The sequence below is a fragment of the Rattus rattus genome, chromosome 6 (assembly GCF_011064425.1).
Source record: "Rattus rattus isolate New Zealand chromosome 6, Rrattus_CSIRO_v1, whole genome shotgun sequence".
Taxonomy (NCBI): Eukaryota; Metazoa; Chordata; class Mammalia; order Rodentia; family Muridae; genus Rattus; species Rattus rattus.
The window spans coordinates 63154277-63170470 of record NC_046159.1 but is presented as its reverse complement, the minus strand read 5'-3'; the positions used below and the strand labels follow the sequence as shown (position 1 = coordinate 63170470).

Below are 16194 nucleotides of genomic sequence, written 5' to 3'. Positions count from 1 at the left end.
GGAACGCTAGCCCTTCCGGGGCGCCTCCGGGCCACGGGTTCTAGCGTCCCTGCGGCTGCCCAAAGACTCCGCCTTCCCAGGAGCCCCCGCGGCCCTGCGAAGATGGCGGCGACAGCGGCCCCACTTTCCTGAAGCGGCTGCGATGGAACCTCCTCCAGCTCCGGGGCCGGAGCGGCTCTTTGACTCGCACCGGTAAGCGCTGCGGAGGGAAGAGACCGGTCAGCGCGTCCCGTCGGCTTCGGCGCCTGATCGCGTCGCCTCTCGCCACAGGCTCCCGAGTGACGGCTTCCTGCTGCTCGCGCTACTGCTCTACGCGCCGGTCGGCCTCTGCCTCCTGGTCCTGCGACTCTTCCTCGGGCTCCACGTCTTCCTGGTCAGCTGTGCTCTTCCTGACAGCGTCCTCCGCAGGTGCGGACTGCGGCTCCTGGGGATCATCTGGTCTGGGCCTGGCTCAAGACCGCACAGTCACCGCCGCCTGTGTCCCCAGGTTCGTGGTACGAACCATGTGTGCGGTACTGGGGCTCGTGGCCCGACAGGAGGACTCCGGACTCCGGGATCACCGCGTCAGGGTCCTTATTTCCAACCATGTAACACCTTTTGACCACAACATAGTCAACCTTCTCACCACCTGTAGCACCGTGAGTGGGGGGCGAGGCCGAGAGCGCCACCGGGTGGCTCCCTAGGCCCAAGCTCAAGGCTCACCTTTACCCTTTGGGGTTTGCTTGGGGAATACCGAGCCTTCTCCCCCCGAGTCCCATAAACGCCACCCTATGTGTTACCTTTTTCCTCTGTCTTCTCTTCTTTCTTTCTTTTGACATTTCCTTCCATTCTTTTCTTTTTGCTTTTTCTCCCTGCTCTCAGCCTCTACTCAATAGTCCCCCCAGCTTTGTGTGTTGGTCTCGGGGCTTCATGGAGATGGATAGGCGGGTGGAGTTGGTGGAGTCACTCAAGAAATTCTGTGCTTCCACGAGGCTTCCACCCACACCTTTGCTGCTCTTCCCTGAGGAAGAGGCCACCAATGGCCGAGAAGGGCTCCTGCGTTTCAGGTGGGTAAGCGCAGCAGGTATCTGGCTCCAGTTGAGTGGGTTGCCAAGCTCCTGGGTGAGCCTGCCCTAGTGTGTTACCTGTCTGCCCACTTTTAGCCCTGCCCTCCAAATTCTTAATTCCTCAGTTATCTGCTTATGTAGTTGGACAGTTTACTAGTTTGTCAGGTATAAGGGGTTGGCTGGGCTAGGCTGAACTCCCATACTACTCTTTCTCACTCTCTCTCTCTCTTAGTTCGTGGCCATTTTCTATCCAGGATGTGGTACAACCTCTTACCCTACAAGTTCAGAGACCCCTGGTCTCTGTGGTGAGTGCATGTTGGACATGGAATACTCTGGGGTTTGGAAGGGAAGTTTCTCACCTATGGCCCTGGCCTACACCTCACTTGATGCCCTCCCCTTAGACGGTGTCAGATGCCTCCTGGGTCTCAGAACTGCTGTGGTCACTTTTCGTCCCTTTCACGGTGTATCAAGTAAGGTATAACTGTCCTCGGTTTTTGGTGGCTGGGAAGATGCTCACCTCAGGGTCAAGGAAGTAATGACCTCTACCCTGTCTGCCTGTGGTTTGTTAGTGTCAAGTTTCTAACACAAAAGCCACACTTATCTACCATCTCCTGACTCTCACCTCCACTGTTCCAAGATAAATGGGGAAGGTGACATGCTTAGCCTGGGGCGCCTTAACAGAGCAGGGCTCTGGTTTTTGTAGGTGGCTTCATCCCATTCGTCGACAGCTGGGGGAAGAGAATGAGGAGTTTGCACTCCGTGTACAACAGGTGGTGGTGAACACGGGCATGGTGGAGGTGGGGGCCCTCTCCAGGGGAGAAGGGGAAGAAGGCCTGAAGAGGCCACAATTAAAACCTTCCAATTCTCCCTAGCTGGTGGCCAAAGAATTGGGCCAGATAGGGACACGGCTCACTCCAGCAGACAAAGCAGAACACATGAAGCGACAGAGACACCCCAGATTACGCCCCCAGTCAGGTGTGTGGTCTGTGCACAAAGATGTTTGCTCCACGTGGTGACTTTACTTTCATACTTACGCATGTTTGCCTCTTTCTTAATAATCCACTCACCTAATTTTTTTTTCTTTTAAACAGTGCAGTCTTCTTTTCCTTCTCCTCCCAGCCCTTCTTCTGATGTGCAACTGACCATTCTCGCTCAAAGAGTCAAGGAGGTTTTGCCCCATGTGCCATTGAATGTCATCCAGAGAGACCTGGGTATGGGGAAGGGTAGCTTCACAGAATGGTGGACACAGGAAAATGGGTCTCGACAGAGAAGGGGTACAGGGAATGGACATTCTGCTCCTTTCTTCCCAGCTAGGACTGGGTGTGTAGACTTGACCATCACCAATCTGCTTGAGGGGTCTGTGGCTTTCATGCCTGAAGATGTCACTGAGGGATCTCAGTCCCTGCCCACAGCCTCTGCCCCAAAGGTGAGACACAGGAATAGTGAAGGCCGAGACCTAAGGGCAGGTGGGACAGTCTGTGCTCCCTCTCCCTGACTTTCCTCTTTGATGTTGAGACCTAGCACAGTGCCTCTCTTGCAAAGTAGGCATTCGATGGGTGTTTAATGATGATGACTTCGCAAGCCCTCTGACATTGTGATCACCTCAGTTCCCCAGCTCTGGCCTGGTGACCCCTCAGCCCACAGCCCTAACATTTGCCAAGTCTTCCTGGGCCCGTCAGGAGAGCCTGCAGGAGCGCAAGCAGGCACTGTATGAATATGCAAGAAGGTGAGAGGGTCAGAGGACGAAGTGTAGGAAAGAACAAATTGGAAAGAGGCCGGATGGAGCTGATATGACAAAGCCTATACACTCTCTCCCCATGTCCCACAGGAGATTCAGAGAGAGACAGGCCCAGGAGGCTGAATGAGCCCAAAGGAACAGGATGGTACCCAGAGCCGCAGGACGGAGACTGGGGGCAGCCCTCACCCAGCTAACAACAGGCCGGATGAGTGGGTGGTAAAAAGGGAGGGATGGGGCTCCCCCAATCTCACATTAAATTCAGGGTTTTCACTCAAGGTCTCTGTTGCCTCTCTGGGTTTCCAAAGCCCCTTGAGCAGGTTTCTTTTCCTGGGTTGAAGAATATAATATGGGTGAGGATGGTCAGAATGGAACTGTGAAATTATACTAAACTGAAGAGAAAACAACTGGATCCCAGCTCAGTTACGTTTGGAGGCTGTCACTCCAAAACTACAAGTCCCAGAATGCATCTCATGAGTACAAGCATGTCACGTTTATACAAGCTCAGTATGGCAGCAGGAACCTGCATTCTGAAGGTTCCTAGCTAAATTAACCAAGGTAGAGCAAAAGGCTCCTCCCCCAAGAAATCAAGCTCTGGGATTGGAGTTTGGGCTCAGCCTCCGGATGGAGCCGGAATTTACCTTTGTACTCCAGGCAGGCGTGGGTTGGTGGTGCCTGGCTGGGTGTGTCCAGAACTGGCTGCCTTCCTGACACGTCTCAGAGCTGCTAGCAGGTTTGAATCCAGGATCATTAATGGCCCTGCTTACTGTCCCATTCTCTCTTCTCCAGATTTCTTACTCCCCCCAACCCCACTCGGGCCCTTCCCACAGATGACTGTGCTTCTTGTAAATCCTGCTGCCCACATGGGCCCCTGTGCTAGTCACAGATCTTTACTACTCAGCTACAAACAGGGTAAAAGTCCATTTGTGATGTCCCCTTAGAAACACCCGGCACAGTTTCCTGGCAAGCAAATACCACTGGGAAGGATGGACCCCAAGGCATTGTCCCCTGTGGGTTGAGGTTGGGGATCAATCTGAGATGGGAATTTGTACCAGTCACCAGATCTAAGGCCTTACTGGCTGCCCTGCTTTTCGTAGGTTCTATGAACAGCCATCATGGCCTCTGGGCTGGCAGAAGAGTCTGAACCAAGTCCTGGGGAGTCTGAACTGGCTGTGAACCCCTTTGATGGGCTCCCCTTCTCTTCTTGCTACTATGAGCTGCTTGAGCAGCGTAGAGCCTTGCCCATCTGGGCTGCTCGTTTCCTGTTCTTGGAGCATTTGGAAAGTAGCCCCACTGGAGTGGTGCTGGTATCTGGGGAGCCCGGCTCTGGCAAGAGCACCCAGGTGGAGGAAGGTTCTGGGAGTGGGCAAAGGGCAGGGTTAAATGTGCTTTTTCCTGGGTAAAGGAAAGGGGATGTGGGAGAGGTGAGCAAGGGAAGGTGGGTTAGGTGGATTACCCAGTGGGTGGTACGGTAGAGTTCAGCTGGTCATAGTTCCTATAGCACTTCTGTCTAAAGTCCTCCAATCCTCTGACAAATTCCCTCTCCCTACCCCAGATTCCTCAATGGTGTGCAGAGTTTGCGCTGGCCAGAGGATTCCAGACAGGACAGGTTACAGTCACTCAGCCCTACCCTCTGGCAGCCATGAGCCTGGCTTCAAGGGTGGCTGATGAGATGGACCTGACTCTGGGTCATGAGATTGGCTACAGCATCCCTCAGGAAGACTGCACTGGGCCCAACACCATGCTCAGGTGGGCCATTTGCAGTCTGGCATGGGCTTAATCCCCCTTACTGAGTGGAAACAAACCCAATTGTCTCGTACCTCCCCATACCCTCAGCTTAACTTGCCTTTGAGTCACATGATACAAACCTCACCCCCACCACAAGATACAGGATATAGTGGGTGAACCAAGTGCCCTCAACAAGATGTGGGTCACACTTAGTGGTCCACGGGCTTAGGAAGTCCATGACAACAACTTTTTCTGACCTTCAGTATCAAGATCTAGACACCTTGGGGGAAAATTCCTAGATTTGGGTCTGGTCCACGTCCATGTTGATTCCCTGTCCACTACCAATGTCTACAGGTTTTGCTGGGACAGGCTATTTCTACAGGAAGTAGCCTCAACCCGGGGCCCTGGAGCCTGGAGTGTGCTGGTACTGGATGAGGCTCAGGAGCGGTCAGTGGCCTCAGATTTACTACAGGGGCTCCTGCGAGATACCAGACTGAGAAACCTTCCGGGGGATCCCAGAGTGGTTATAGTTACTGACTCGGCGCTTGAACCAAAATTCCAAGCCTTCTGGGGCAATTCTCCTACTGTGCATGTACCCAGGGAGCCTGGTGAAAATCCCACCCTTACCTACAAGGACACTGTCCCTGCTGACCTCGTGGAAGCTGCCTGCCAAGCTGTGCTTGAGCTGTGTCAGCGGGAAGAGGCACCAGGAGATGTGCTGGTGTATCTGCCCAGTGAGGAGGTAAACAGAGGGAAAGGTAGATTATGGGACACATCCCTGTGCTACCTTCCTGTCCCAGAGGCAACAGGTCTTAGAAATAGTAGTGGGTCCATTTACTCTTTGCTGAAGTCTTCTTGGGGGATCAAGGACTTCAGAATAAAGAAATTTGCTATCCACTTTTAAAATTCCTTATAATGCAGAACTTTGAGCACAGTGAACTAAAATTATAAAGTGCCCAACTTTAGAAGTATGTCTATTTTCTCAGAGAAATGGGCCTTGGTTTTCCTCAGTTTATCCAAAAGGTCTGTGCTCCCCCAAGAAGGGTAAGAACTGCCCTAATGCCCCACCCCTCTCCTCAGGAAATCTCTCTGTGCTGTGAATCCTTGTCCAGGGAGATGGGGATGTTGGCTGTCCCAGGGCCTCCTCCGAGGGTGCTACCCCTTCACCCTGGCTGTGGTCAAGCCATCCAGACTGTGTATGAAGACACAGATGTGAGTGTCAGAAAGATTGTGGTCACTCATTGGCTGGCAGATTTCTCCTTCTCCCTCCCTTCCATCCAACATGTCATTGACTCGGGACTGGAACTTCGCAGTGTGAGTGAGAGAAATGAGGGGGAGTGGACCCTCAGATAGAAGTGAACCACTCTGATCTGTGTTGGCCTTGTTGGGGGGCTGAATGACAGGTTTACAATCCTCGGATCCGGGCAGAATCCCAGGTGTTGAGACGAATTAGCAAGTGTCAGGCAGAGGCAAGGCTGCTGCGGGCCAGAGGGTTCCCATCAGGTAAGAGCCTTTGCTCTCATAAAAAAAAAAAAAAAAAAAAACAAAAACAAAAACACAAACAAAAACCCTCACACAAGCTCTGAGAAACCTACCTCCCCAGACCTTTCTCCTTTCAGGAACCTGCCTCCGCCTGTACTCTAAGTCTACCCTAGACCTAGAGGCTCCCCCACTGCCTCATCCCAAAGTGTGCGAAGAGAATCTGAGCTCCCTGGTATTGCTACTAAAGAGGAAACAGATTGCAGAGCCAGGGGAGTGCCACTTCCTGGACCGGCCTGGTGAGCCCCCTCACCCTGACCCAGGACTGCCTCTTGACTACAGGGTCAGAGCTTGTGATGTCTAAGCCCTGTGTCCTAACAGCACCAGACGCACTGATGCAGGCCCTGGAAGACTTAGACTATCTGGCTGCTCTGGATGATGATGGGGACCTGTCAGACCTCGGAATCATCCTCTCGGAGTTTCCCCTGCCCCCGGAGCTGGCCAAAGCCCTGCTGGCCTCCTGCGAGTTTAACTGTGTGGATGAGATGCTCACTCTCGCGGCCATGCTCACTGGTACATCTCTAGCTTTAATCCCTCACTTGTTAGTCAGGACTTGGGGGTTTTGCTGTGCTGAAAAATCTTCCCCGGGGCCTCCTGTCTGTCAGGCAACTGCTCAGCCCTGCACTGGGGTGAATCACTGGTTACAGCCGTGTCAGCCTTCCTACCCTACTCCCCCTCCTCAACAACTAAGGAACCAAGTGTCTACCCATCTCTTCCTATCACCTTTCCTCTAATGCTTCTTTCTTCTCGGTGACTAGATCCACTCACCTGCCCTCTGCCCATCCCCCCTTTCAGCCATGTCTGTCCTGGGTGTGGCTCACCTGTTGCATTCCAGCTTCAGGACCATGTCCCCTGCAATGACAGCTCAGTAGTGAGGGTCCCCATACTCCAGCATTTGTTTACAACCTTGTGACTCCAAAATGTTCACTACTCCCTATGCCTCTGTGGTAGCACTTGGTATTTGTTGGGGGAGAGGTATTGCTCCTTATTTGTATGAAGTGTTTACATACGTACGTGTGTGTGTGTGTGTGTGTGTGTGTGTGTGTGTGTGTACATGTGCATACATGCGCATATGCTCTGAAGCAGAAGAGGATGTCAGGTGTCCTGCTCCTTCACTCTCTTACTCCCCTTGTTCCCCTGAGGCTGGGTCTGTTCCTGGATCTGAAACTACGCTGGCATCCCAAGCCCAGGTGATTCTCTTGTCCCCAGTTATAAGGTCATAGGTGTGTGTGGCCACAGCAGGTGGCATTTTCATGGGTACCCAGAATTTGAACTCAAGTCCTCAATGCTTATGTAAAAAGTGTTCTTAACCACTGAGGCACCTCCCCGGCCATCCCCCTTTTTTTTTTTTTTTTGGTTTTTTTTTTTTTTTTGGGAATTTTTTTGTTCCATTGTTTTTTTTTTTTTTTATTTTTGTGTGCCCCTTTTTTTTTTTTTTTTTTTTTCCGGAGCTGGGGACCGAACCCAGGGCCTTGTGCTTCCTAGGCAAGCGCTCTACCACTGAGCCAAATCCCCAACCCATCCCCCTTCTTTTTAAGACAGGATCTTGCTCTGTAGCCCAAGCTTGAGATCTTTGTGGCCCAGTGTCCAGAACATTGGGATCACAGATGCCCAGCATCCTGTAGTTTTCATCCCACCTCTATGGCCATTGGGTCCTCATCTCTTCCTTGGTTCTCTCATCCTCTTTCCACTGTAAATGCGCCCAAGGCTACAGCGTTGGGCCTGTGTGTCTTCTCAGTCCCAGAACTCTGAGCAGGTCCACCCACAGCACAGTTCACAGCGCTGCCTTTACACTTGGAATTCCCAAACTGTACTTTGCATCTCTATGCCAGCATGGAGTTCTTAAAACTAGGACCTCACTATGTAGCCCTGATTGGTCTTAAACTCACAGAGATCTGCCTGCCTCTGCCTTCCAAATCCTGGGATTAAAGATCTGTGCCATTTCTCCCACCCCATGGCATTCTTTTAGACCTTAGGAAGGAGGATATGGGGAGGGGAGAAAGTGAGGAGGGAGAGGGACACAGAAAGGAAAGAAGAGGGAGGAGAGACATCCAACTCTGGAAGAGTATCTTATTTTTATGTGTATGCCTGCATGTCTGTCTGTGCATGCAGTACCGGCAGAGGCCATAAGAGGGCATCCGATCCCCTGGAACTGGAGTAACAGGTGCTTGTAAGCCATCACATAGGTGCTTGGAACCAAACCTGGAACCTCTGCAAGAACAGCCATTGCTCTTAGCTGCTGAGCAACCTCTCCAGCTCCGTGTTCCTCCCTTTTTAAAAGTATTATGTATGTGCGTGATGTACGATGTTTGGTAGCAGGGGTGTGCCACAGTGCATGTATGTGGTCAGGGACAAGACTGTAGACTTAGTTTTCCTTCCACCTATGTGTGGGTTCTGGAGGTTGGGCCAAAAGCCTAGATTTATGCAACATGTGCTGAGCCATTTGGCAGGCTTCTTTTTCTTTTCTTCCCCCTCCCCCACCTCTACCCCCTGAAAGGGTTTTATTCTTGTCATCTGGGATGGCCTGGAATCCACCATATATCTATCCCATGCTAGTCTCAAACTTGCAGCCATCCTCCTGCCACAGCCTCCCAGATAGTAGGATTACAGGCATGTGCCACACAATTCCTGGCTCTCCTAGGAAATAGTTCCACTATAGTTGTCCACCATGTTTCAGCTCAGAACTAAACTCAAGCATTCTGTCTGCCTGCCCTTCTTACCACCCCACCACAGTGTTCCTCTCTGTATCAATTCAGACAGTCCTATCACCTCTCCTGATCTCATCCTATCCTAGTCTGTCTCCAGAGTTCCCTTTCCAGCTCCTACATGTGTTTTCAGATTATACTGTCACATGATGGTAGCCAATGCCAGTGTTAGGTACTCCTCTCTGCCTGTCCGGATTCTATCCATGTTCTCCTAACCAATCACGTGGACCAACCCTTGGACTCACAGTTTAACAATCTTCTTCAACAGCTGTTCTCACCTCCTAGACTGTGCAAACTCTTTTGTATCACACAGTCAGCCTCTTACCCTGACTGTGCAGACCACTCCAGCTTCCCTTGCCATTCTGCCACATGTCACCCATCCCACAGAAAATAGATGGCATCTGATGCCCCAAACAAGCCATTAGCCTTTGTTTGATGCTGTTCCCACAGCCTCAGACGGCCCCATGGTCCCTTCTCTGCGTACACTTCTGACACTGACCCAAGGAGCTCATGCTTTGCTCCCACATCACCCTTGTCTCCCCGACCCAAGCCTGGATCAATCCACCTTCTCTTTGCTTTCAGAGAGCTTATTCCCTTCCTTGTTGGACTCTCCCCCCAGACCTGTGTGTGTTGGAGGGAGGGGGCACGCATCAGTGCGCTTGCGTGCAAAAGTTGGAGGAAGCAGGTCAACTTTCCTGCTAAACTAGTTGGGTAGCTAAGATCCCTGGATCTGCCTGTCTCTGCCCACCAAGTTCTGGAGTTGCAGGCATAGGTAGAAGGCTTTTTTTATGTTGGTAGTGGGGGTTCAAACTCAAGGCTTCATTCTTGTACAGCAAGTAGCTATGGAATCATATGCACAGCCTTTCTCTACTAGATTCTAATCTCCTTGTGGGCAAAAACTGTCTTTCATTTCCAGACATCAGTATCTATGGGAGATGGTTCCAGAACCCTTGGTGGATACCACAATCCACCGGTGCTTCAGTCTCCAGGATGCTGTAGCACTTGAACATAACCTGGGCATACTCTGCTATACACTTTGCATAACCTCCAGAGTACCTGCAGTACCCCATGCTGTGTGTAAACATTATGTAAAAGCCGCCCTTTAATATTTAAGAAAGACTGGATGAGGAGGATCCACATGCTCTCTATAGATGTAGTTTTCCAAATACTCCGAGTTGGCAGTTGATTGAATCCACAGAGGCAGAGCCATGCACGGTTGGGGAGGGCTGGCTGCACTTGTCTCCAAAGTATAATGAAGCCCAGAGCACCTAGAATCTATGATGTTTTTAAATTAAGCTCCCAGAGGATTACTCCTACCTTTTTAGCATCCTGTGTGCTCTTACCCTGCCTTGTTCCTCCCAAACCACCCTCCTGTGTCCTGCTTCCAGCCGCTCCTGGGTTTACCCGTCCTCCGCTGTGTGCAGGAGAAGCTGCCTTGCGTCGGGGTCTGGAACACGCAGATGGCGATCACAGCTCTCTGATCCAGGTCTATGAAGCCTTTGTTCAAAGTAAGTGGTTCAGTCTGCACCTCAGGGACTCCCAGGAAAACCCACTCAGCAGACAGACCTCCGCGTTCGGGAAGAAGAGGTCCTCCGCCCACAGGTCATTCTTTGTGCATCTTGGCACTTGATTACAGATGTTTCCTTTCTCCTCCAAGGTGGAGCAGATGAAACTTGGTGTCAGGCCCGGGGTCTAAGCTGGGAGGCGTTATGTCAAGCCCGCAAACTCCGAGCAGAGCTCCTGGAACTCATGCAACGGATTGAGCTTCCCCTGTCCTTGCCGGCCTTCGGCTCCGAGCAGAATCGCAGAGACCTTCAGAAAGCGCTGCTGTCAGGATACTTCCTCAAGGTTGGAGAGGAATGGCTGAGCGGGGTAGCTCGTGGTGCCTGGTGTGATGGTGCGCATCATTAATCCCAGCACTCTAGAGGCAGGCAGAACTCTTTAAGTTTGAGGCCAACCTGGTCTACATAGTAAGTTCTCGGGCAGCTAGGGTTACATAGGAAGACTCTATCTCCAAATGGGGTGGGGGTCGGGCAGTGGCTGGAGGTTGCCTTAGCAGTTAAGAGCACTCACTGCTCTCAGAGAGCCCAGGGGACCCAGGTTTGGATCCTAGCACCCATGTGGTAACTTACAACCATTCTTAACTCCAATTCCAGAAATTTAACACTCATGACATTCAAGGACAGGCACATGGTGTGCATAATACACGCAGGCAAAATGGTCATACACATAAGATAAATAAATCATTTTTTTTAATTTTAGAAAAAAAAAAGAATCAAAAGGCAGGGAGAGGGGGGACTAGGAAGAGCTGAGTAGGTAAACACCTTGCTTCTATCTCAAGGACAGACTTTGGTCCCCAGAACCCTGGGTTCCCTTGTAGTCCTAGCGCTGGGTAGGCAGAGACACTTGGGTCCCTGAGGCTCTCTAGCCAGCCTAGCCTAGTGTGTGTGTGTGTGTGTGTGTGTGTGTGTGTGTGTGTGTGTGTGTGTGTGTGTGTCTGTCTGTGTGTCTGTCTGTCTGTCTGTCTGTCTGTCTCATATGGTTTCTTAGTATAGGAGTCTGAGGGATTGGAGGACAAGGGGCCATGGAAAATGCCATATGGTGAAGCAAGGAGCAGACTCAACTAGAGATTGACTTTTCGGCTCTATAATCCTCTTACTCCTTCCACAGCCCCTTCTTCTCTTTCCTTCTTTCTTTTTAAAGGCAATGATGAGACGGGGTCTCATGTCCAAGCTGCCTTCAGACTCTCTAAGTACCTCAGGCTGGCCTCAAACTTCTGCTCCTCCGGCTCCCTACTCTGCTACTCAGGCTGGGATTACTGCCACACGGGCATTGGCCTTCTTTATCTTCTGTGCTTCCTTACTTAGTCCACCCTTGTATTTGTGTTTCAATGAGGTGGCCCGGGACACCGATGGGACAGGAAATTACTTGCTTCTCACCCATAAACATGTGGCCCAGCTGTCACCATACTGCGTCTACCGTAACCGCAGGACTCCAGCCCAGCCACCCACATGGGTGCTATACCACCGCTTCTCCATCTCTAAAGACAACTGCCTTTGTATAGTCTCTGAGATTCAGCCTGAGATGTGAGTTTCCTGACCCTCACCCTTAGGGGCCCTTCCTCGCCCAGGGCCAGGGACCAAACCCAGAGCTGGGGAGCAAGACCTAGGAAAAGGGTTGGTGAAAGTGTGGAGCAGAGGCACAGGAGATCCCGATCTGACCTTCTCCAACAGGCTGGTGGAGCTTGCCCCTCCATACTTCCTGAGTAACCTGCCCCCCAGTGAGAGCAGAGACCTCCTGAACCAGCTGAGAGAAGGAACAGAGCCATCAGCGGCAGTGACTGAAACTGCTTCTCCTCAGAAATACGGAGATGGCTGTGTTCTGCAGTGAGCTGTCTAAGGAACCTCACCACACGGTGGACTTAGAGACCCAGAGTGTAGGGTCAGACACACTCTGGGACGCCAGAAATGTTAGGAGGGGAGGGGACAGAGAGCCACAGTTCAGAACAAGGCAGGCCTTTCCTTCTCTGTCCATGGGCCAGGGGGCAAATGCTGCTTACTCCACCCGCGACTTACCCCACACAACATTGTCTCCTTGGGGGCTGGAGAGATGACTCAGGGATTAAGAGCACTCACTGTCTGCTCTTCCAGAGGTCGTGAGTTCAATTCCTAGCAACCACATGGTGGCTCATGACCATCTGTAATTGGATCTAGTGCTCTCTTCTGGTGTGTCAGGGACAGTGTATTCATACTCATTAAATACATAAATAAATCTTTAAAAAAAGATTTTTCTATGATGCCGAGTTTGATTTGTGATTCTGCAGGGCCATGTTTAACATCCACGAGTGACAGATGACTGTAAGGAAAGAGGCTGACTTCTGAGGTGCCGCCTCTGTGCTGCCTGCTGTAGCTGTCACTGACACAGAGCATGAGTGATCTGGCCACCACAGGTCTCTGTCCCTGTCACAATGTTCTAGCCTCTTCTAGAAACAAGATGGGAACAGTAGAATGAGACAAAATACTCCGGTTAAGCCAGAGAGCTTTGCAACCATCCCCCACTCAACCAAAAGCCTACAGCCTCTGACCCACCTGCAGCCTGCAGTCTCTCTAACTTTTCATCGTATTTATTGTGTGTGGATACACACCCATAACACAGCGGTCAGAAGACAATCTGTAGGAATCGGTTTTCTTCCACAAACTCGGCCCTAGGGATCAAGCTCAGATTGTCAGGGTCACTGCAGGTGCCGTCTGTCTCCATCTTCCCAACCAGAAGATGTCCTGCTCTGCTTCCTCCGGTCGTACCCCTTCCCTTCCGCCCTTCCTCTGCTCTAACTACTGAGTCCAGCACCATCCCACACATCCTAAATGTGTTTGTGGAATACTGTGGAGAGAAAGGTTCAATCCGTGTAACTTCCCAGAGTTCCCCCACCACCACCACACCCCTGGAGATTTGGCTCCACCATTCCATCTGTCTCCACCCCTGTGATGTCAGCAAGATCCCTAAAGGCAGGCATCAGGACTTTTTTTCTCTCTAAATCTAACATTAGTTTTGCCTACCGTTAACCTTGCCCCCGGTTTCCCCTTCCTAGTCCACAGCACCACAGACCGACTTCCTGGGCTCCACATCTCCAGTCTTAACATCATCTTTGGTTCTTCTCAGGTTTGCCAGCCCCAAAGCATGCCTCTTCCTCACTCTAACGCTAGGCCCACGAACTCTCCCCCAGCTCCCCATCTTGGTTCTCTGACTCTGCATGGCACCGGAGTCAGGTTCTCTTCCTAGATTTTATCTTCTGGGTATATAAGTATCCATTTTACCTACAGCATAGGTGCATTACAACTCTCAAGGTGAAGAGCGGCCTGCAGATTGGGTGGATGACAACAGCCCGGACTAAATCTAGAAGGATTCCGTAGTGATTGTTTTACAGATGAGGGATGAGGTCCCTGTCACAGTAGGCCACATTCTTTGATGCCAGCGTCTATTCCACTACCCCTCGCCCCCAGCTGTCTTGATGTCTGCTTTCGTACCAGTTCGGTGGCCCCTTCCCAGCAGGACCTGAGCTCTGAGCTCTGAGCTCACTCAGGGCAGGGCAGAGTCGCAGTGCCTTGCAGGGTCCCTTCTTGATTCACAATCCTGCAGGTTGCCCTTGCAAACCCATGTCTCAGCGGGTCTAAAAAAAAAGCCATGAAGGGCAAAGTCAAAGTGCGGGCCAGGGGCCACTGGTGGCCAAGGAGCCTTAGAGGACAGCCGCAGGCTTTCCGCTCCTCACGCTTCGCTGGTGGCACGGCACCCAGTCACGATGGCGTTCGCTCGTCGGGCAGGCGTAGCTCACACCACCGAGGCGAGCCCCGACACTGAAGCCACCTTGTTGTCCTCGGCCCAAGGCTGTAGATTCTGCAGCGCGAAGAGTGACGAGTTGTGCAGGCAGAGCGGGTCCGGTGGCAGCGGTGGTCGCAGCGGCCGGGGCAGTGCATCTTGCTGCAGGTGCAGCAGCAGGCGACCCGCGCGGTGCCGCTCGGCCTCGCGCTCCTCCGCTGTCTGGCGCCTGGGCGGGCGGAGAGCCGGGGTCAGCGGGCAACCCAGCCCTTCCCCGCCACTCCGCCCGCCCGCGCCCCGCACCTCACCGCCACTTCGTGCGTCGGTTCTGGAACCAGGTCTTGACCTGCGCGTCCGTCATGCGCAGGGCCTTGGCCAGTGCCGCCCTCTCTGCCGAGGCCAGGTACTTCTGGCGCAAGAAGCGGCGCTCCAGCTCCAGCACCTGCGAGCGGGAAAAGGAGGTGCGCGGCTTCTTGCGCTTCGGGGGGGTCCGGTTTTGATAGGGGTGGCCTATGCGACGTGTCCCAGAGAAGGGCGAGAGCGCAGCTATGGGACGGAAGAACAGGGCAATGTTTGGGGGTGGTCCGAGGTGAAACTGAGAAGAGAGCTCCTAGTCGTTAACAGGGGTTCCCCCCAACCACAGAAGCCTCATTCATGAAGCGGCTTAGGAAGAATCGGGTCCTCCCAGACTTCACCCTGCCCCTCCTCGCGGTAGGCAGGATGGGGCTACAAAGGCGGAGCGTATGCACCTGACGACAGTACCCCTCTCCTTATTGCCTCTCCCCTGTGGGGCTGAGAAATGTGGGGTCGGGGAGGGTCCACGGGGATGAGCAGAGGGGAGAGATGAAACGGGTAATGGGGTTGGAGCAGAAAGCTGAGAGGCGAAGAAACGGGGTCGCGGGGGGAAGGACACCGAGGGGCTGGGCAATCTCACCGGTGAGCCTGTCCTTTGCAAAGCGGCGGCCGCTGTCCATCCAGGGGAAAGTGAGTCCCGTTAGGCCCCCAGGGCCACCCAAACCAGACGGTCCGGCCACGGCGGGGGCCGCACCCGAGGGCGGCGGCACAGGTACCGGGCGGTGCGCGGGGACTCGGATCACGCCGCCGGGGCCCACTCCCGAGCCCCTAGGCAAGGAGGCCAGCGAGCCGGCTGGAGCGTAGCCTGAGGCTCCGTGGAATCCACCGGAGAACGCCGCACTCTCCCCTTGGCTCTGGCCAGCCTGACCCGGACCCAGACCGCCCCCCAGGGGTTCGGGGCCGCTCAGTATCTGATCGATGCCGAAGCTAATGGGTTCGTGGTGCGGAAGGTGGTGCGGAGCCAACACTGCGGGCTCCATGGGTCCAAGCCTGAGAGGTTGGATGACTGGAAACGGTGTCTCTGACGGCTGCGGGAGCCCGGCGGCGGCGCGCTCCGGGCAGCGGCTTCAGGGGCCCGCGGGGCTGGCCTCGGCCACGCGCCGGGGCCCCCGGGACAGCAACATCCCTGTGCACCGGGAGAAGCCGCGCGTGTGCCCGCCCCTCCCGGGAGTCCGCTCAGGGACTCGCATCCCGAAGGAGCGCGGCGGGCGGGGGTCCCAGGAGCGCAGGTGGACGCTAGGTTGCCCAGGCCGCTGCCCGAGTCCGGTGTGGAGAGGGGTGGCCAGCTCAGGGGCAGTGACTCGGGTGGGCAGAGGGGGCTGAGGGAGGGCAGGGGCGGGGCCCCACTGTTAAAGGGGAAGGGATGGCTGGATGAGCCTGGCGCAGGCAGAGGAGGGCGCGGGTGTCAGGAAGGCGCGGTACGCGGGAGGGGCCGCTGACTCAGCCGGGATGCTCGCGCGCCCGCATCCTCGCCGGCCTTCACCTTCGGGCTGCCTCGCGGGTTCCTCGGCAGAGGCTTCTCTCCCCAGACCCCACTCTTCGCCTCCCGATGGGTGCCGCTGGCCAGCTCCTGGATTCGTTGTGGCCCCTACCCAAATGCCCTCTGAGACCAAATCTCGTTGTGGCTACCTGGCTGTGCAAGAAGCTGTTGGGGAACGGCGATCCGCGATCTGGAGTCCCAGGAAGAGGCCAGGTGTGGAAGCAGACGGTGCCAGGGCGCGTACGGTGGGCTCGGGCAGGAAACGAACATCTGAGCTTGGAGTCGTGGTACACC

General features: G+C 53.8%; 3 protein-coding genes across 7 annotated transcripts; 2 read left to right on the top strand and 1 right to left on the bottom strand.

The window, feature by feature from the left end:
• The first annotated feature begins 13 nt into the window (after positions 1 to 13).
• Aup1 (AUP1 lipid droplet regulating VLDL assembly factor) lies at positions 14 to 3059 on the top strand. Of its 3 annotated transcripts, XM_032906298.1 has the most exons (12): positions 14 to 192; positions 271 to 408; positions 488 to 638; positions 862 to 1046; positions 1279 to 1351; positions 1448 to 1521; positions 1750 to 1816; positions 1919 to 2021; positions 2138 to 2257; positions 2357 to 2472; positions 2654 to 2772; positions 2875 to 3059. In XM_032906298.1, the coding sequence occupies exons 1-12, from the start codon at positions 143 to 145 to the stop codon at positions 2909 to 2911; spliced, it is 1233 nt and encodes a 410-aa protein (XP_032762189.1). In that variant the 5' UTR covers positions 14 to 142; the 3' UTR covers positions 2912 to 3059. The 3 variants fall into 3 exon arrangements, with proteins under 3 accessions (XP_032762189.1, XP_032762190.1, XP_032762191.1); XM_032906299.1 differs by lacking the exon at positions 2875 to 3059 and having other exon boundaries at positions 2592 to 2702; XM_032906300.1 differs by lacking the exon at positions 2875 to 3059 and having other exon boundaries at positions 2589 to 2672.
• An 89-nt stretch (positions 3060 to 3148) lies between these two features.
• Dqx1 (DEAQ-box RNA dependent ATPase 1) lies at positions 3149 to 12536 on the top strand. 3 transcript variants are annotated; one of them, XM_032906293.1, is made up of 12 exons: positions 3149 to 3514; positions 3879 to 4124; positions 4337 to 4530; positions 4864 to 5251; positions 5590 to 5823; positions 5913 to 6012; positions 6129 to 6287; positions 6370 to 6561; positions 10142 to 10261; positions 10411 to 10601; positions 11649 to 11839; positions 11987 to 12536. In XM_032906293.1, the coding sequence occupies exons 2-12, from the start codon at positions 3897 to 3899 to the stop codon at positions 12141 to 12143; spliced, it is 2154 nt and encodes a 717-aa protein (XP_032762184.1). In that variant the 5' UTR covers positions 3149 to 3514; positions 3879 to 3896; the 3' UTR covers positions 12144 to 12536. The 3 variants fall into 3 exon arrangements, with proteins under 3 accessions (XP_032762184.1, XP_032762186.1, XP_032762185.1); XM_032906294.1 differs by lacking the exon at positions 3149 to 3514 and adding an exon at positions 3522 to 3693; XM_032906295.1 differs by lacking the exon at positions 5590 to 5823.
• Positions 12537 to 13759: 1223 nt separating this feature from the next.
• Positions 13760 to 15698, bottom strand: Tlx2 (T cell leukemia homeobox 2). Its single transcript, XM_032905098.1, has 3 exons — positions 15001 to 15698; positions 14375 to 14612; positions 13760 to 14295 (listed from the first exon to the last, which is right to left on the bottom strand). The coding sequence occupies exons 1-3, from the start codon at positions 15398 to 15400 to the stop codon at positions 14079 to 14081; spliced, it is 855 nt and encodes a 284-aa protein (XP_032760989.1). The 5' UTR covers positions 15401 to 15698; the 3' UTR covers positions 13760 to 14078.
• Between the last annotated feature and the right edge of the window lie 496 nt (positions 15699 to 16194).